Source organism: Calidris pugnax, unplaced genomic scaffold (assembly GCF_001431845.1).
Source record: "Calidris pugnax isolate Ruff unplaced genomic scaffold, ASM143184v1 scaffold658, whole genome shotgun sequence".
Lineage (NCBI taxonomy): Eukaryota > Metazoa > Chordata > Aves > Charadriiformes > Scolopacidae > Calidris > Calidris pugnax.
Window position 1 is genome coordinate 91408 of NW_015091912.1, and position 20299 is coordinate 111706.

Consider the following 20299-nt stretch of genomic DNA (forward strand, 5'->3'; position numbering starts at 1 on the left):
CCTCTTGGAGGGCTGCGAATACCCACTCGCTCCTGCTCAGCAAATAAAATCTGCCTTAATTTTGTAGTAAACGGAGTTTTGTACCATAGTTTAGTGAAGACATCGTGGTCCTCGTGCTTTTATTGGATTCCCCCAAGCACAGCTGACCTTTAAATCCATTTTACACGTCAAAAGTTCACTTAATTCATGTCCATTTGGCATCCAGCGTAGGGCCTGGTGGTGGAGTGGGAATTGTAGGCTTTTCTCGGGAGCAATCCAGGGTGAGTTTTGATTCCTTTGCAAAATTAGAAGTCCTGGACATAAAGTTTTCACTTTTTAAACTAAACTGAGTGCAGCGTGGTTTTTTTTATACCAAGGAAGATCGCAGCACTTGTTGTTCATGATGTTGTGAATGTTTTATCCTTAATTTTCGTAAACGAAGTTTTGCACCGTAGTTTAGTGAAGACATCGTGGTCCTCGTGCTTTTATTGGATTCCCCCAAGCACAGCTGACCTTTAAATCCATTTTACACGTCAAAAGTTCACTTAATTCATGTCCATTTGGCATCCAGCGTAGGGCCTGGTGGTGGAGTGGGAATTGTAGGCTTTTCTCGGGAGCAATCCAGGGTGAGTTTTGATTCCTTTGCAAAATTAGAAGTCCTGGACATAAAGTTTTCACTTTTTAAACTAAACTGAGTGCAGCGTGGTTTTTTTTATACCAAGGAAGATCGCAGCACTTGTTGTTCATGATGTTGTGAATGTTTTATCCTTAATTTTCATTAATTATTGTCAAAAGTTCACTTAATTCATGTCCATTTGGCATCCAGCGTAGGGCCTGGTGGTGGAGTGGGAATTGTAGGCTTTTCTCGGGAGCAATCCAGGGTGAGTTTTGATTCCTTTGCAAAATTAGAAGTCCTGGACATAAAGTTTTCACTTTTTAAACTAAACTGGGTGCAGCGTGGTTTTTTTTATATACAAAGGAAGATCGCAGCACTTGCTGCTCGTGATGTTGTGAATGTTTTATCCTTAATTTTCATTAATTATTGTCCACGGAAGGAGCTGGCTCCAAGGATGAGCTTAGCACACTGCCTCTTCGTGCTATTTATGCCGTTTGTGACTTGCCACAGGGGTTTTTTTTTTGCAAGATAAGAAGTTATTTCCCCATTTTGCAGGAAGGGAACAAGACTCTTCTGCCCTTCATGGAGTCCTGGGGGTGTGAGATTTCAGGTCAGCTTTTTGTCTGTGCACCCCAAATTCCCTCCTCACCCTCTTCCCCTCCCGGTCCTACAGAAGTGAGCGTTAATATGGATAAAATGCGGCTCTTTTAAAAAAAAAAGTGGATATTTGTGCATTAGATCCCCACTTGCACGGAGTGGACTAAAGCCCTTACACAAGTTGTGCTGGCTAACAGGATTACGTGCTTTGATAACACTAATTACTTAAGTACTCGTCCTCATCCCCTGCTGTGTGGGGGAGAGGGACATGGCTGGGTTTCGGGCAGGATTTTGATCACCCAGCCCCCCTGAAGCTTCTGAAGTTCTCGATGGCTCTGGGTGCACCATGACACAAGTGAGATGTATTTTTGGGGGTGAGTTAGCAGAAAGCAGGGAGATTAGAAAATGGATGATGTGGAGTAATCCCTTGCCTGGCGTGAGGTCTCCCTCCTCTGTGTTTCTGCATCCCCAGGTTGATGCAGCCCTGAGGAAAGGGACTTGGGGGTGCTGGTGGAGGAGAAGCTGGACATGAGCAGGCAGTGGGCACTTGCAGCCCAGAAGGCCAATCCCATCCTGGGCTGCATCAAAAGCTGCGTTGCCAGCAGGTCCAGAGAGGGGATTCTGCCACTTTACTCTGCTCTGGTGAGACCTCACCTGGAGTATTGTGTGCAGGTCTGGAGCCCTCAATACAAGAAGGACATGGACCTGATGGAGGGCCACGAGGATGATCAGGGGGATGGAGCACCTCTGCTCCGAGGACAGGCTGAGGGAGCTGGGGTTGTTCAGCCTGGAGAAGAGGAGGCTCCAGAGAGACCTTATAGCAGCCTTCCAGTACCTGAAGGGAGCCTACAGGAAGGCTGGGGAGAACCTGTTTAGAAAGGGCTGCAGTGACAGGACGAGGGGCAATGGCTTCAAGCTGGAGGGGAACAGATTTAGACTGGAGATGAGGAGAAGGTTCTTCACTGGGAGGGTGGTGGAGCACTGGGACAGGTTGCCCAGGGAGGGGGTTGAGGCCCCATCCCTGGAGATATTCAAGGAGAGGCTCGACGAGGCCCTGGGCAACCTGGTCTAGTTGGGGGTGTCCCTGCTGACTGTGGGGGGGTGGGACTAGATGGCCTTTGGAGGTCCCTTCCGGCCTGGACAACTCTATGATTCTGTGATTCTATGATGCTGGTCCCTCTGGCATCTCCAGAGGGGGATTTTTCTCCCCCAGGCTGGCTGCAGCTCGACTGGCAGAGACACAGCAGAGGAGAAGCCGGTTCCTTATCGTGCCCAGGCTCCTGGTGGGAGTGGAGCCGTGCGAAGCCAGCGAGGGAACTTACATAAAAGTTCTTGGCTGCTCCCATCGGCGTAGCCTCATATTTTATCTTGCATAACTCGGCTCGCTAAGGGCTACCAAGAAAAGGCAAAGCAGACCATGCCAGGAGCTTTGCATGGATCCCTTCTTCGTGTGACGGGCTCTCCTGGTCGCATCCATCTCCATAAACTCTTTATCCTGGCTTCTGGGGGCTTTTGGCTCCGGCGTCGGTGGCCGTGTTTGAAGGCCTGGGATGATGGGGAGCTGAAGGATTCCTAGTGCTCTCATCTCTTCCTTATAAATCCTGTGACCTTCAAGAGCTTTCTTGGAGTCGGATGGCAGATGCTAGGACAAGTGCCCAGTTTGGAGAAGTACTTAAAAATCATTTTCCAAGTCACTCAATGGCAGGGAGTCCCAAAGCCTCCGTTGCCCCTCGCTCCTTGTCCCTTGCCCACATTTCCACCCAGCTCTTCTTGGTCTCCTTCATTCCAGATGAACCTATTTATGTCCAACCCACAGCTTTCTTCTGCCGGGCAAGCGCTGCCGTCATTGCAGGCGGGGAAAAATATATGAAATTCTGCAAAATGTGGAGTTTTTCATCGGTAAGGAGAGGGGTCACTTCTTTATTTTCTTTTGGCTGTAGAAATGAGCAATATCTACAGTAAAAAAAAACCCCTAGTTGTCCAGCCTGTGTTGGTATAAGCAGGGGTCTTGCTTAAACCTCTTTAATTAGTGGCTCCTGCGCCGCGTGTGCCCTGGACCGTTGAAGGCATGTGGGGCTGGGCCACTTAGATCCTACCCAGTGGAGCCAAACTTCCAAAAAGCCACCGATGAAAGAGGGGCCACCTTATTGCGGGCACCGTCTCCCCTTTCATTAGAACCTGCTCTTGTTCTCCTCTGTCCTACATTTTCGCCTTATTTGAAAATTAGATGTTCGCCTGCAAAGAATCTCTTGTGCTGCCTTCTCTGCTTTTCCTCTCTGCCCCCTGGGTTTCCCAGCGAAATAACTGCTCTATTTGCATTTAAAAGAGCTGGGTTGCGTTCCCCTCAGTCGCTCTATTATTTGACCACCACTATATTATTTGACCACCTCTATTTGCCTGTTAAATCCCACCCGGTTTGGCATTTGGGGCTTGTCTTTACTGGGTGATGGGGAAGGACATCAGCTTCGTTTGCGTAGCAGATATTTTTTTTCTTCTCTAGCTGGCTTGCAGTTAAGTGCCAATCTTGTCTTTCACCGTGTGACACGATGGCATCAGAAGCAGGAGATGTGGAAGTGATGGGAGATTATCTCCTGAGTGGGTTTCCTTCCACACAGTGTGTGTTGGAGGTACCACCTACTCAGAAGCAGACTGGCACTGGAATTGTTAAAATGGCTGTAAAAGGCTCATTTTCCTTCCAGATTTTGGGGTAAGCTGAGGGATGCCCAGCAAGGATCAGGCAGCCTGTCCGTCTTTCCGAGATCTTATGGACAGTGGTGCCTCCAAGACCTTTTCATGGCCTGGTCAGGGTTGAAAGGGAAAGGCTTATTTTCCTTCCAGATTTTAGGGTCAGCTGAGGGATGCCCAGTAGGGATCAGGCATTCTCTCTGTCCGAGGTCTTATGGAGAGTGGTGCCTCCAAGACCTTCTCACATAATGATCAGGATTGGAAGGGAACCTCTGGAGATCATCTTGTCCAACCTCCCTCCCAGGGTCACCCGGAGCAGGTTGGACAGGATCGTGACCAGGCAGGTTTGGAATATCTCCAGAGAAGGAGAATCCACAACAGGGAGACTCAAAGAAGTTTCCTCATTTTGAGATGGAATTTCCCATGTCCCAGTTTGTGCCCATTGCCCCTTGTCTTGTCCCCGGGCACCACTGGAAGAGTCTGACCCTGTCCTCTTGCTCCTCACCCTTTAGATGTTGATGAGCATTGATGAGATCCCCTCTCAGTCTTCTTTTCTCCAGGCAGAGAGCCCCAGGAGATGGATCAAGGAGGTGCTCCAGTCCCTCATCATCCCTATAGCTTCTGCTGGACTCCCTCCAGCAGTTCCCTGTCCTTCTGGAACTGGTGTGCTCAGAACTGGTCCCAGTGCTCCAGATGGGGCCTCCCCAGGGCAGAGCAGAGGGGCAGGATGACCTCCCTGGACCTGCTGGCCACCCCAGGAGACCACTGGCCTTCTTGGCCACCAGGTTGCATTGCTTCTTCATGGTTTTGGGGACGTGTCCCCAGGGCCAGGAGGGTACCTGCAGCAGGGGAAGAGGCTTTTTGGGGGGCTGTATGTGCTACCAGAGCCTGTGGCACCCCAAGGAACCCACCCCAGCATGGGGGTGGCCGTGATGGCTTCACTCCTGCTCCGTCCTGGGGATGTTGAAAGGACTGAAACCAGAAGGTTGAGGAGATGCTGGTTAATTGGAGATATTTTGAGGAGGAGTCAGACTCTGGGACCTGAGATGATTCCTGTGATAAGATATGTGGGGTGTGGGAGCTACAGCAGCTGGGTCACGCTTTTGGGGCTGTTTGACAGGATTTTACTTGCAGTTTTTTACCCAAACATCCAGGCGTCCTTCCTGGAATTCATTTTAAACCAAGACACTTGAAATATTATGCAGGGGTTGTGTGTTCTCCAACTTTTTTTAAATGAGCCAGGCCCAGTAGATGGTAGATGAGGAAGTGTGATGGTTCTCAATTGTAATTATTATTTTTGTTTCATATTTTGTTTCATTTCCTTTGTGCTAGAGCTCACCTTCTCACAAATACTACAATGGCCAGGCATGAAAATAATAAGGGCTTTTGATGGGGTGTTTTTCTATTTCGATTTAAAACCCAGGGAATGTGTTGCAAATAGATGAAGCCTTAATTTGCCTTAAATGTTGGATTTACCGATTACTGAGCTTTTTTGATGTCCCGAGAGGTGCGAGGCTGTTGCAGAGTTTGTGCTGTTTCCTGAGAAAGTGAGAATTGTACATCTTGGTCTTCCTCCTACCTTCAATCCTGGGAACTGGTGGGGTTTTTCTCCTGGTTTTGCTGATATTTGCATGCGGCCCCGTTTTAGCGCAACCTGACGAGGACAACTTCTCCCCACCGAACGAGGAGATGGCTCCGGTGCCCGCGGTTTTCTGTGGATACATATGGCATTTTGTCTGCATAGGGTGATTTTTTAAACACTCTGAGGGGTGTACTCGCTCTTTCTGGCAGCACAGCTTTGCTTCTTTCAGTATTTAAGAGCATAATTTCCCTGAAAGTACGTTTTCTGACTATACGCTCGTCTCGAGGCTTGGAAGGAAAGCCTCCTGCTGAAAAGACTGTAATTCTTTTTTACCCCCAAAAGAAAAAAAAACCAGAAAAGAGACATGTTGCTAACTTCTTCACTTCCATTTCCAGCTGTCCCATTTCCTCCCACGCAGCGGCTCACTCTGAAGGAGGTGTTTGAGGATGGGAAGCCGAGGCTTGACGTCTTGAAGAGCCACTTGGTAAAGGAAGGGCGGTTGGAAGAGGACGCGGCGCTGAAGATCATCAACGATGGGGCCGCCATCCTTCGGCACGAGAAGACCATGATTGAAGTGGAAGCTCCCATCACAGGTGAGAGAAGTTTCTCCAGCTGGAATCCTAAATCAGGACCATGTAGGAAATGAGAAAACACCAGAAGGCTGTGCCACCACCCAGTGAGACCTGGACAGGCTGGAGAGTTGGGCAGAGAGAAACCTGATAATATTCAACCAGGGCAAGTGTAGGGTCCCACACCTGGGGAGGAATAACCCACTGTACCAGGACAGGTTGGGGGTGACCTGCTGGAGAGCAGCTCTGAGGAGGAAGACCTGGGAGTCCTGGTGGACAACAGGATGCCCATGAGCCAGCAATGGGCCCTGGTGGCCAAGAAGGCCAAGGGCATCCTGGGGGGCATGAGGAAGAGTGTGAGCAGCAGGTGGAGGGAGGTCATCCTGCCCCTCTGCTCTGCCCTGGGGAGGCCCCAGCTGGAGCACTGGGACCAGTTCTGGGCTCCCCAGTTCCACAAGGACAGGGAACTGCTGGAGAGGGGACAGCAGAGGCTCCAGAGATGAGGAGGGGCCTGGAGCATCTCCCTTCCGAGGAAAGGCTGAGGGACTTGGGGCTTTTGAGTGTGGAGAAGAGAAGGCTGAGGGGGGATCTGATCAACACCTCTAAATACTGAAAGGGTGGGTGTCAGGAGGATGGGGCTGGTCTTTTTTCAGTGGTGCCCAGGGACAGGACAAGAGGAAATGGGCACAAACTTGAGTATAAGAAGTTCCACCTAAAGATGAGGAGGAACTTCTTTGCTGTGAGGGTGGCAGAGCCCTGGCAGAGGCTGCCCAGAGAGGTGGTGGGGTCTCCTTCTCTGGAGACATTCCAACCCCCCCTGGACACGTTCCTGTGGGACCTGCTCTGGGTGGCCCTGCTCTGGGAGGGGGTTGGAGGAGATGATCTCCAGAGGTCCCTTCCAACCCCATGTCATTCTGTGAGAAGTGCTTAGAGAACCAGGCTTTCTGCTGTCTTCCTTCATCAGCCAGGCTTTTTTTAATTGCCTGAACTCTCAGCAAGAGGGGGTTTTGCTGGTGTAGGTCGAGCACATCTTTGCAGAAGGTGGATGTGAAGCAGGGTCAGAGCACGGCCACGCTCCCCTCCTTGTTGCTGCCATGACCTTTCTTTTCTTAGCATGTAATTCTTGTCTCTCTTTTGTGCTGTTCTCCCTCCCCCAGTGTGCGGTGACATTCACGGGCAGTTTTTTGACCTGATGAAGTTGTTTGAAGTTGGAGGATCACCCAATAACACCCGCTACCTCTTCCTGGGAGACTACGTGGACAGAGGCTACTTCAGTATAGAGGTGACAAATAAAGCTCAGCCTGGGGGTGTTGGTACTAAACGAACCAAAACCCTTGAACTAAACTGGCAAACACAGATCTCCTGCTGGATTTTATGCTCTAGTCTAGTTTTGCCCTCAAGGAAGGACATGTAGGTAACTTACAGTGTGATTTTGGGCAGAAATGTCACGATTTTCACTTGGATCCTCCCCCAGTGACAAAATTAAACAGCAGCAGTGGGGTTAATGACTAAACTCCAGCTTCTGAACTCGAGTTTTAATATCACTTGTAGCTGTCAGTCAGGGGAACAAGAGGCAGAGTTGATTGTATGTTGCAGGCAACGGGATCCTACCAGGCAGTGGGAAGCAAATGTTTCAAAACTCACAGGATTCAGCTTTGCAGGAGGAGAAAAAAAAAGCTTTACGTGACTGAGTCACCGCTTCCCTACCGTCCCCCTGAAAGCATCGACCTGGCAAAGCCCAGAGATGGGGTCAGGAAAAAGGAGCAATAAATCATCTGGGCTCTTGTACCTCTCACTGTGACCCAGGAGCTTATTTAATTGCGTGTCAAACCACTCTGTGACAATCTGCTTTGTCACAACAACGCTGTCACCTTACAGCCATCAGCCAAACAGCTGGTGGAGCGTTAGGATTTTTGGGGAGGGACTCTTGATCAGGGAGGGGAGCCCTAGGACGAGAGGAGGAGGGTTTTAAACTCAAAGAGGGGAGATTTAGGTTTGATAGGAGGAGGAAATTTTTTGGTGGGAGGGTGGTGAGAGCCTGGAACAGGTTGCCCTGAAAAGCTGTGGCTGCCCCATCCCTTGATAGGAGGAGGAAATTCTTTGGTGGGAGGGTGGTGAGAGCCTGGAACAGGTTGCCCTGAAAAGCTGTGGCTGCCCCATCCCTGGAGGCGTTCAAGGGCAGGTTGGAGGGGGCTTGGAGCAACCTGGGCTGGTGGGAGGTGTCCCTGCCCAGGGCAGGGGGTGGAATGAGATGATCTTTAAGGTCCCTTCCAACCCAAACCCCTCTGTGAAGGTGCTGCTGTGTCTCCTGCAGCGTGTCTGGGCTCAAGGCGGTGCCAGGGGCTGAGATGTGCTCCTGCTTGTGGTGCTGCTGGAGCTGATGTTTGGGATGGGACCAGGCTGGCAGGAGATGGGGTGATCCCTGGGTGCTGCAGCACAGTGGGGGGGGCTCTGTGGGCTGCTGCCAGGTCTGGGGGACTTCTTACAAGGGCAGGTAGTGACAGGATGAGGGGTGATGGCTTCAACGAAGAGGGGAGATTGAGATATTGGGAAGAACCTCTTTGGTGTGAGGGTGGTGAGAGCCTGGCCCAGGTTGCCCCGAGAAGCTGTGGCTGCCCCATCCCTGGAGGGGTTCAAGGGCAGGTTGGAGGGGGCTTGGAGCAACCTGGGCTGGTGGGAGGTGTCCCTGCCCAGGGCAGAGGGTTGGAACTGGATGGTCTTTAAGGTCCCTTCCAGCCCAGACCATTCTGTAATTCTGTGAAAGGTGGCAAAACTGGCTTGAAATAGCAAAGTAAGCTTTTTTTTCTTCAAAGAGGGGAAGGTGCAGGAATAGCTGAGCTGTTGGGTCCGCAGAGGGATTTTTTCTCAGTTAAATTTTGAGGAGGAACTCTGGCGGATAGCGATGAAGGCAGTTAATGCCAGTTCTTCTTTGAAGGATTCTGCAGAGGATTTAGGAAGGTACCGCCGACAGCTTGGGCTTTAGCAGCAGCCCTGGCTCCTGTCCAGCCTCCTGCTTCGGATGTTCCGAAACATTTTGGGTGAGGAGGAGCCACGGTGTGAGCAGGAGCAGCATCCGGGGCAGCGGGGACGGATGCTGGAGAGGTGGGGTCCAGGCTGTTGGGAATTTCTGCATTAGGAACCCCGAAACCCCTGGGGAGGAAGGGGAAGAACAAGCATCTTGTTTAAATGGCTTTGCTTGCGCCAAGAGGGGTTTGTGGCTTATTTACCTGGAAAAGAGATTATATTATAGCACAACAACTCTTTCTGAGATAAGATATGGGCATTTTTTTTTAATATTAACCAAGAAACCTTCAAACAGGAGTTGTTGTACCCTGTATCTATGCACAAATTTTACTCATTCTGGCAGTGAAGTGCTTCTGCTCTTACCCTGTGATTGATCTGGGATCTGACACGGGGGATTTTCCTCCCAGATCTGCAAAACTGAGTGCCTGAGCTGGGAATTGCTGCCCTCATCTCTCCATACTGGGATGGTATGGAAGAATTCCAGGGGGATGGATGACGAGTCCGCCTTGGGAAACAGAGGTGGTGGGCAAAACAGAGGTGGTGTGGTATGGAAGAATTCCAAGGGGATGGATGATGAGTCCGCCTTGGAAAACAGAGGTGGTGGGCAAAACAGAGGTGGTGGGAAGAGGCATTCTATTTTTTTTGAGGAGGAAAGTCTGAAAATCATAGGTAAACCCATCAGATCTCTGTGTGGCCCCTCCCTCTGACCCTGTGCTGGTGTTTCCAGCCTCAAAAACCTTGGGGCAATCGGTCTGCATAAGGTCTGAGCACAAATTCCTTAATTTCATGCTGCTTTTGACCCTCTTCCTTCCCTTTTTCCCCCCCACATCTGCAGAGGCAAAGCCACCAGCATTGATCTTTCACGAATCGGGGTGGGCTTTGATTAGTACATGCGGGGGCTGATCCAAATGTCACTGATAAAGCAGCATTGGAGAAGGCTTGATTCCCTTCTCCCTATTGATGTGTGTCTCTTCTTCCCACCTACTGCAAAGCGCAGCCTCCGTCTCGGAAGAGATTCCCACCTGGATGTGCACAAACTGGTTTCCATAGCGAAACCACTGGAGGTTTGCAACTGGTGTGAGATTTCCCTACAAACAAAGGGTTAACGGCGTCAAAAGTGTATCTTTGCATTATAGAAGTCTTGAAAAATATATATATAACAGGCAAAGCTGTAGCAGCTGGAGTTTGAAGTGCAGAGATTGTCTCTCTGAGCGATTTGGGGTTTGGAATTTTGATTTCTTTATCCCAAAAGCTCAGGTGATGGAAAAAACATCCCCTTTTCCCTGTGCTGTCACCACCAGGAAGGTGGAGAGAGCACCAGCATCATCAGCCTTTCGTGAGTCACCACACAAACTTGTGCATCCATGTTCTGGGTGGGGAATATTATGGAGTGCCTGCCCAGAGCAGCTGATAATCATGACCTTTTAACTGAATAAAATAGGAGGTAATTGTATAATTGCATCCTGATGCAGGCAATCAGGAAACAAGATGCAAAACTGGGGGCCAAGGAGGTGTTAAGGCATAAAGGTGCTGCTTTTTAACAGCCCAAATAACCCTCGTGAGCTTTTCCCCCCCCCAATCCTGGGAATATTTGGTTGTCAAGGCAAAAGGAGCAGTTTGTGGCTCAGACAAAAATAAAAACCTTTAAAACGCCCCAAAAGGCTCCGTTGATCAGCTCAGCTGGATGTCTTCAGCAAATTATTTCTGGGCCTCTGGCTTAGGGAAATTCTCATTTAAAAACCTTCGTTCCCAGTAAGTAGAATGAGGTCGTGAAGCGTGGTTTGGTTGGGTTTTTTTTTGGGGTGTTTTCTTAAAGAAAAAGAGTTGTTGGGGGAGAAGGGAAGGAAGCAGCCGTGTGAGAGCTGCGACGGCTGATGCCTGGTGGAAGAGGATTTCTTTTCAGTCCGTGCCACAAAGCCTGAGATGAACTGGCCAAGGACTGGGATGTTGTGGTGAATGTGGGAATGAGCGCAGAAATGGGGTTGAAAACCTCCTTTTGGAGCTGCTGAGACGTCACCCTGATGGAGGGTTCTCTCATCGGTGTGGAAGTGGGAAAGATGTTTCCTTCAAAGGGCTTTAAGCTTTTACTTAAATCTCCTAGTCCTTCTGTGAGTGTCTGTGACAGTCAGTGAGGGACCATCCTGATCCGTGAAGCCAGAGCTGCCAGAATACGATGAAGAGAATTATTTTATTAAATTATAAAAGCGAAACAATGATTATGACCGAAAATAGAATTTATGGAAAGAGCAGATACATCGGTAAAGACGGCCTGATAATGCCATACACCTTTGCCAGCCTAATTTTTCAAATCCCATTAACAATGGGACGCAGGAGCGTTGTCTAATTAGGGAATTGTATGTGCTCTGATTGTGCCAGGATTGAATGCAGTCTTTTATCCAGAAAAATATTCAAGAATCTGGTCAATGTTGTAAGGCATGAGCAAAGGGAGATCCGAGGGCCAAAAGCAGGACTGGGATGTGGGACTTTTCCATGCTGTTTCTTCCATGTCTACCCTTGCTTTATAATTTTCTCATAAATGCTGGGTTTTGGAAATGTAATATAAATGATGGTGTGGGTTATTGGGGCAGGGTTGGAGCAACCCCTCTTGCGTTTATCCTGGGTCTCAGGTAGCAATTCCCGAGTGGGGAGGGATCAAATGGGGACACAGGCACGAGCGCTTGGCTCTGGGCTTCAAACCCATGGGCAAAATTAGGAGAAAAGCAGATTATTGGAGCCTAGAAGCCGTAGTTGTCTTGAATTGCTACTAGGTTATTGTAAATATGTAGTAATCAATTCTGGGCTCAGTGCCTTGAAAGTCTGGGAGAGGGATCTGTGCAATATGAGGTGTGTGAGTGTAGAAACCTCCTTCCAGCCCCCCCGGAGCTGGTGGGGGCTGTTAAATGTCCTTTTGTCATCATTACCCCACCGGTCCCTGCCCCTGCATCCTTGGGGAATAACCCCAAACCCCAGGGAGCAGCCGTGGTACCGGGGAGGTGTGTTCTCACCCTCTGTGCTTCACTTTCTGCCTTTCCAGGAAGAATTGTGATGCTGAGTGACTCCATTCACTTCAATTTCCCTTTAAAACACTTCAAATTTACTTTTACATCTCTCTCCTGCGAGTTGCCGACCTTCTATATGTCCCAAATCCTCCTCTTTTTCGTGGTGTCTCTCTATTCGGTTGCTTTCCCCAGTCCTTAGCACCTCCTTCGCTTCATTTATAGCCACTTTCACTTTTCAGTTCCCCTGCTGGCCCAGAAAAGCCACATTTGGGTTGCAAACGCGGGAGGTTAAAAGCTTTCAGTGGCAGAATAATTATAAACGGGTTTGTTAGGAACATTCCTCCCGTTAACGGAGGCAATAAAATGTTATTTTCTGCAAACTTTAACCACAGCGTAATTTACCTGCTGCTGGCCCCGTTTCTGTTCGGTTTTAAAATTCAGAATTTGATATCTTTGTGTTTGTTTTGGTTTTTTTTTTGAGTTAGACACAGACGGGTGCTTTCCAGCTCCCTGGGGTTTTAGGGATCCCTCCGTGCGGCTGGAATAACTGCTTCCCTTTGCAGCCTCAGTGCTTAAACACTGGGATGTCTGAGGTGTCTGCAACTGGAAACTAACCTCAAACTGGTTTCTTTGGTGGTTTCCACTGGTTCCTGGAGATCTTTGCACCAGCTCAGGGATGTTTTTAGGTGTCAAACTGGTGACAGGTTCACGTTCTCAAAGCGTGTGCCATTTCCTTGGTGCATCAGCCTAAAGGGTAAGCTCTTCTTAGAGGCTTTAATCCAGATCTTGAAGCTCGCTGGCATTATGGGTTGTCCTTCCAGCTCTTAAAACCAAGGAGGGAAACATGATAACATTTTTTCCCCAGCAGATTTAGCCCTCAGATTGACAAGAAATAGCACAGAAGAAGAGTAAGAGCTTCTTTCCAACCCTGCCCTTCTCCACATCACCTCTTTGGAAAAACCACCGTGCAATATTTCTGTTAAAAAGGATTGGTTTGGGTTTGACTTGGGTCCTCTCCTCATCAAAGACCATCTTTTTACAGGTGTTTTGCTGCTCGGAGAGGGGATGTGGAAAGCCCTTTTCAAAGCCAGAAGGTTTTACCAAGCGTTGGGGGGGGTGTGTGTTTGGTTGTTTTTTCTTTTTTTGGCTGGGCTTTTCCTGTTTTGAACTTTTTGAACTTGAACTTCACACCACTGTAGCATAAGGGGCGGGGGGGAAGTTGGTGGGGAGGATCAAGCTGAATTTTTTCTGCTATTTAATGGATTAAAAGGCCTGTTGTACTTCTGGTCTCGCCTGCAGTGGAACATCTGGAGTCAGGGGCTGCTTTTGCTTTGGAACTCTTGAAAAATGGGTGCTTTTCGCTTAGGTTTTTTTACTGGAAGGAAAAGCTGCCCCCCCTTTTCCCCCTGGCCCCAACACACACACCCAACCCTGGAGCTGGTTTCGGTTTAAATGTGATCTCATTTGTCACTTCTCCAACCCGGGCCTAATATAGAGAAATGCTCGGGGTGGCTTTTTCCCCCCCTGAACCGCTGAAGTGAAGGCCAAGATAAGATCTACTGCCGATTATGGAGCTGGGTTTCTATCTTCCACTTTGAATTCAGCTCCTTGGGTGTCTTCCCAGAAACACTTAGTGAAGTCTAGGGATGATTAGTGCCCTATAAAAAAGGTTTTTTTTTTATTACGTGCCATCTCCTCCTTCCCTTTCTTGCAGTGCGTGCTGTATTTATGGAGTTTAAAGATCAATCATCCCAAAACGTTGTTCCTCCTTCGAGGGAACCACGAGTGCAGGCACCTCACAGAATACTTCACCTTTAAGCAGGAATGTAAGTATCAGCAGTGTAAGGATTGAAATATATTAATGTGTTGTGATTAGGTGTGGGGGTTTAATTTTTGGGCTTCCACAAGCTGTATCGATTAATTCTGGAGCTGTAAAAACCTGTATATTGTTTCCCCCTGTGTACGTAGCTCTTCTGTTTTAGCTCCTGCTAAAGAAAAAATATAAAATAAGCAAATATAGGAGTCCTGTGAGGTACTGAGTGCATGTTGGTGTGACTTTTTGGTTAGGAAGAAGGAAGAAATGGGAACACATCTTGCTGAGGAGCCAGTTGCACACAGCCCCCTCCCCTCCTTTTCCCTGACTTTCAGGCCCAGCAACGTATAATTACTGCCAAATGACTTTTCAGCTCCAGATTGTGCAGCTGGGATCAGTGATTACAATTGGAAGCAAATAAAGGATTTGTTCCTGGGTGTTTGCACTCGGGAGAATCATTACCTTTAAGATCATTTTAGTTGAGTTAAAGATAGTTCTGTGCAGTATTTTACGTATTTTTTAAAGCCAGGATGAGGAAAGGTCGGGGAATGACCCCTTTTTCCTGAGGATGATGCTCATTCCTCTGAGCAATAAAAAGGAATATAGACCAGCAACACACAACCCTTGGGTAGGGAATATGATGGGGAATGTATTGCTCAAGGACCTGACCTCAAGAAATATGTTACAGCCAAGGCACGAGTCCAATTTTTAGCTCTGGACGGGGTAAGGCTGAGAGGTACTGAGATAATGACATCTGTTTACTCCCAAACGAGTTGGAAAACACCCACTGGCTCCCATCCTCATCGGCTGGAGGTGGATGAGCTCCCGTTGAGCCGGGCTCAATTTCATCCAGAATTGATGTTTTTTTTTCTTTCCCCTTCGGAAAAGCAGAAAACACCACTTTTCTACTTCTATCTCCTAGCACGCAGCTGAACAAAAACTATTATAGCTCTGAAATAAAGCTGGATGGAAGGTCAACTTTCTATCCAGGCATTTTTTAGAGCTGTGTTTTATAGCAGTGATGTTTTTTTTTGTTTTTCCTGAAGATCTGGCTCTGGTGCCGTGCTGCTGCCCTGCGAAGGGGCCGCAGATGCGGAACGACGCGCGCTTGACGTGCCGCGATCTCCGCGAAGCCCTGAGAGATATTTCTGAACACACTCAGAGGCTTGCTGTAAAAGCTGAGCTGTTTTCGGCAAGGCTGTGGTTTCTCTCTTCAATTTATTAGAAAACTTCCTCTTCACCTCTGTGGAGGCATCCAGCAGAGATTGTCGTCGCTTGTAGCCCTGAAAGATCCTTCGTCACATCAAATCCCGACTCAAAGCACTCCTGTCCAGCTGAAAATTCCTATTTGAAATAATTTTGTAATATTCCTGTGCCAAATTAACCAGCTGATGTGTTTCCTGGTGTATAATCTGCCCAGTAGCTGAGGCTGGTGAGGTCCAGTGTGAGCATTGGGATGGCTTTAGTGGTATCTCAAGTTTTTTATTACGTGACAAGCTCCTCACCTCTTTCCTGCATTAATCTCAGTGCAGGTGTTCTAGAAAATAGCCTGAAGGGAGATTAATATTCTTGACCATGTCCAGATTGATGCAAAACCTTTTTATCTTCATGTCCAACAAGTATTTTCTACGTCAGTGGGAGCAAAGAGCGAGGTGGTGGCCGTAGACATAGAATTTATCCCTCACCTTAGGAGTTGGGCTCCTGAAGGAGTCAGAACTTTGATCAAAGCTTGGCTTAATGCTTCTATCATGTAGGTTTGGATGCATGAATGACTCCTTCTTTAAAAAAAAAAAGAAAATATTTTAAAAAAAGTTAAAAAAAGCCCCCTCTGCTTTTAGCCTGAGCAGCCTTTGTTGTGTAAATGAGTAAATTAATTCAATTTCTCCTCTTTTCCTCCCCATCTCTCCAGGTCGAATCAAGTATTCGGAGCGAGTGTACGATGCGTGTATGGATACATTTGACTGTCTTCCTCTTGCTGCCCTCTTAAACCAGCAGTTTCTGTGTGTTCACGGAGGACTGTCCCCAGAAATCACGTGTCTAGATGACATTAGGAAAGTAAGTCATCTCCACCGTCCTTTCACCTGGCTTATAATTAATCGCGTGGTTAATTGCCGGCTTGATTGGGGCACGGATTTCCAGTTTGAGGCTCACAGCACGGTCCTCACCCTCCTCATTTTGGGTGTGTTTTTTTTTTAGTTAGACAGGTTTAAGGAGCCTCCAGCCTTCGGGCCGATGTGTGACCTGCTCTGGTCCGATCCCTCCGAGGATTACGGCAACGAGAAGACGCTGGAGCATTTTGCCCACAACACTGTTCGAGGCTGCTCCTATTTCTACAGGTACCTGGGGTTTTAGGGGGGCTCTGATGGATTTAAACCTTTCAGTCTCCCCTTTCACTGAAGTATTTCAGGGGGTAAATTGCTATTCGGATCGCTCTGTGAGACTTCACAGTGCACCTGGCTCTGAAACAGGCTTCAGTTGGCTCTAATGCACAAAAATCTTGTTTGTTTTTATTTCTTCTCTAATATTGAGCTCTCTTTGGATACGTTGCTCTCTGAAATTGTGGTATCAGAGAGCAGAGCTGCCTCTTTTAGCTGGCAGAGTGCCTTTGGAATGGTTTTCAGGCACTGGGCAGTACTGGGAGCTCTAGGAAATAAGCTTTTCCTGTCTAAAAGAGGAGCATTTGTGCTGACAGACCACTTGTAGCTCAGCTGATAGGGAGGATTTGGCACCAGGGGGCTGTTTAACAGAATGCTTTGCAATTAATTTTTGGAATGATGTAATACATATTGGCCTTGTTTGGGGATGCTGGACACAAACCCAATGGATGCTGCAAAGCGGCTGCTGCTTCCTGAAACCAAAACCTTGGGTGCTCTGTGTTGCCCTGTGCTCCGTGCTAATGAATACTTGTTTGTTTTTTTTTCTTTTCCAGTTATCCTGCAGTTTGTGAATTTTTGCAGAACAATAGTTTGTTATCTGTAATCCGAGCTCACGAAGCCCAGGATGCTGGGTAAGTGCCTGGGAGCCCAGCAGCCTCCCTCTGCCTTCACCTTCTCCTCAGTGAGCCCAAATTTAACACTTGCCCTGTTTTTAAGGTACCGAATGTACAGGAAGAGCCAGACAACAGGCTTTCCATCGTTAATCACAATCTTCTCTGCACCAAATTACCTAGATGTCTATAACAACAAGGGTAAGGCTGGCTCTTTGGGTGTCACTGCTGTCCTCGGGTGCTGAGGAAATCCCTCTCCATCTTCCTTTCCTTGCCCACTCCTCCCTCTCCTCTAGTTCCCTTCTTATGCCTGAAATGAAAAAGAGCTTTCTGTGTTAAACTGATAGGAGCTGGAAGTGGCTGGGTGACTCTAAGACTTAATGTGTTACTGTGGCAATTAGCTGTCAAGTTAGAAAGCTTGGAATAATGCTTTCATTTCCAGCCACATGACATTTGATGGATGCTGCCATAAAAGAGAAACTGCCAGTAGAGGCAAGCTTTTAAATTCACCGTGCCCCAAAAATTGTAAAATCTTCCCTAAACCCTCAAAACTTTACTCTAAACCGTGGGGATTTCCTTCCCCCCCTCGCTTGACCCCGTGTTCCTCAATTTGATTTGCATAAATTTGAACAGCTTTAAATTGACCTTTGCTATTAACGATGAATAATTCTTTACTAAAACATAATGGATAAACTGAAATATATCACTTAAACCTTCTGGTTTTGGAGAGCTGGTAGTTGGATTCTGCGTGAGCCCGACCTCTCATTGATGAAGAAGTTTTAATTAGTGCAGGTAGAATTTCCAGGAGCTGATGGAGCCTCTGGATGTGTGTCACTTTCCCTTTTCTCTTCCAGCTGCTGTACTGAAATACGAAAACAACGTCATGAACATCAGGCAGTTCAACTGTTCCCCTCATCCCTACTGGCTTCCGAACTTCATGGATGTCTTCACATGGTCCTTGCCTTTTGTAGGGGAAAAGGGTAAGAGATTTTTGGATTTTGTAGTACCCTGAGTGTTAGAAACCTTTCCCATGGGCTATTAAATGTGTTGGGAGAGCATTGTAACTCATTAATACCAGACAGCACTGGAAAGCTGTCCAGGTTTAAGGAAATCTGCGTATTACTGGGTAAAATTATTGTGAAAATAATTGTCAATACCTGTTTTAGAGAGCTTTTACTAATAAAAACCATCCCTTCTTGCTATTTCTTCATGGCTGGTGGAGCTGATCTCGGGTGGTGCAGCCCCACCTTGGAATTTGGAACCGTTTCTCTTGCTCTGGGTTGGCAACAGAGAAATTAAAATCTTCCTGTTGGCTTGTGGCCCACCAAAAAGGAAGCATTCACTTCAATTTAAAGGCTTAGTTCATCCCGAAGGAGGCGAGGCAGCTTAAAATAATATGACGAAGATTTTTGCCTCAAATACTCAGCAAAAGGATTTTTACCTCTTTAAATTCCACCCGGTGTCGTACGTTTGCGATACGACTTCAGGGTCTGAAGTGCCCTTGACTTTGAGGAACCAAAGGTTGAATTTTCTTCCCCATAACCCCCAAATTTGACATTTTTTGGAGGCAGGTGGCCTCTTGTGTGGGTCGGGGTGGGGAGGTGGGACCCTCGGCGAGGCCAGGCTGTTGTGTGGGGAGCATTGGCACCCCATCTCCCCACGTCTGGTTCAGCTCTGATGTGCTTGGATTGCATCCACCTCCTTGGCAGAAGGTGTAAAACATGTCTGCTCCGGGTACCAGCAGTTTGGCAGCTAAAAAACCTCTTTGGGTTTCTACTTCCAGAGGATAAATGACCTTGAAATCCCTTGGTTTGTCCAAATACCTCCGTATGCCTAACGTGCCTCCTCTAATCTTCCTGTCTGTGCTTCTTACAGTCACAGAAATGCTCGTTAACATCCTCAACATATGCTCCGATGATGAGTTGATTTCAGATGGTGATGAGACATTGGAAGGTAAAAAAAAATATGCTCTTACGACCCAGCTCTGCTGAGCGTGGCCCCCTCTAATCTTCCTGTCTGTGCTTCTTGCAGTCACAGAAATGCTCGTTAACATCCTCAACATATGCTCCGATGATGAGTTGATTTCAGATGGTGATGAGACATTGGAAGGTAAAAAAAAATATGCTCTTACGACCCAGCTGGTAACGGTGCTTTGGGGGTGGGTGAAGGTGGGGAAGATGGAACTCAAGAGCCATCAGCACTTGGTTTATAACCAAGGTCTTTATATAAAAAAAAAGACCCAACCAGGGTCTCCAGTTCCTTTTTGGCCAACCCTTGTGCATTTCTGGGTAGAAAACATTTCTTTCTTTTCTTTTGCTATTCAGTCACAGAGAAATTAAATTACATTCACTGCGACAGACGCTTCTTGCCAGCTCCTCTGGAGAATGGTTTCCTGCTCCTAAGTGGTTATTTTTTTTCCCCCAATTCAACGTTTTCTACACCCAAAATATCTACCCCATTTTCTCATCTGTTGCAGTGAACTCTAAAGCGGCTTCTCATGTCACACCCCCCCCTCCCCCAAAAAAAACCCCAAGCAGAATGCAGTTTTTGGCCCCATTTTTTAAGCTATGCATGAAAGGGACAAAACAGTTGCTGAGCTGATCTGCAGGTTTTATATCGGGGTGGAGGGGGGCTCATTTGTGAGCGAGGAGCTGGCCAAGAAGAAGATGTGGGGCTGTGAAACACGCATGGGGGGAGCCCGGGGAGCTGCCTGCCCCCATCCCTGTGGGGTGGAGGATGCTCAGACCCCAAAGAAGCAGAAACTCGTGGTACGAGTCCAAGGTTGAGACTTTAACCCGCTTCTCCCATTGCATTTCGTTTTTTGGTTTTTTGGTTTGTTTGGTTGTTTGTTTTTTTGGTTTTGTTTTTTGTTTTTTTTTTCTCTCCCTCCCATGAAAATTAAATTTGTTTCTTCTATCTCTGTCTTCATCTACTTGTTTCTTGGTGTCTCCTCTCCCTGAAGATCACTACATTTCAAGCTATCCGAAAGGTACCCAGCTAGACTTTGCTACCAGCTTAATTTTCACTGCCTGTGCCACCAGATTCCTGGGAGTGGATTTGAATAGCTGACTAGTCGGGCAGTCTCTTCATTCCCCCTTTTCAGTTTTAACATAAGCGCCGTGTTGTTTTTTAACCCTTCTGCTGTTCCTTCAGGAACCTCGAGAAACGGGGGCACGTTTCTTATCTGACTTCTTGAATGCAGCCACTTAGTGCATGGCTGAGCCATGGGTGCATGTGAGACCCTCTGGTTTGGCTTTGTCCTGTCCTAATGTGTCAGTTGGGCCATGTGAGGAATCTCAGCTGAGAGGAGATGTTATTTGTTACCTCTTTTTCCTTGGATTTTTGGAATTTCTTTTTTTGTTCGTTTGGTTTCAGTTTCCCCTCCATGCTTTTTTTTCCTCTCCTGTAGAGCGGAAGGGGGGAGTTTCACATATCTCACTCTTTGTGTT

At 47.7% G+C, this 20299-nt stretch overlaps 1 protein-coding gene across 6 annotated transcripts in view; it reads left to right on the forward strand.

Moving 5' to 3' along the window:
• The first annotated feature begins 5808 nt into the window (after nt 1–5808).
• The window catches only part of PPP3CC (protein phosphatase 3, catalytic subunit, gamma isozyme), a 22855-nt gene continuing 8364 nt past the window's right edge, over nt 5809–20299 (forward strand). For 2 of the 6 annotated variants that reach the window (XM_014962139.1, XM_014962144.1), the window contains exons 1-10: nt 5809–6052; nt 7186–7310; nt 13766–13877; nt 15774–15919; nt 16061–16200; nt 16794–16871; nt 16957–17051; nt 17705–17830; nt 18726–18803; nt 19813–19839. In XM_014962139.1, the coding sequence (XP_014817625.1) occupies nt 5824–6052; nt 7186–7310; nt 13766–13877; nt 15774–15919; nt 16061–16200; nt 16794–16871; nt 16957–17051; nt 17705–17830; nt 18726–18803; nt 19813–19839 (1156 nt within the window). In that variant the 5' untranslated portion in view covers nt 5809–5823. Of the gene's footprint in view, nt 6053–7185; nt 7311–13765; nt 13878–15773; nt 15920–16060; nt 16201–16793; nt 16872–16956; nt 17052–17704; nt 17831–18725; nt 18804–18881; nt 18960–19812; nt 19840–20299 lie in introns of all 6 variants that reach the window. The other 4 variants (XM_014962142.1, XM_014962145.1, XM_014962140.1 and 1 more) reach the window with 3 other exon arrangements.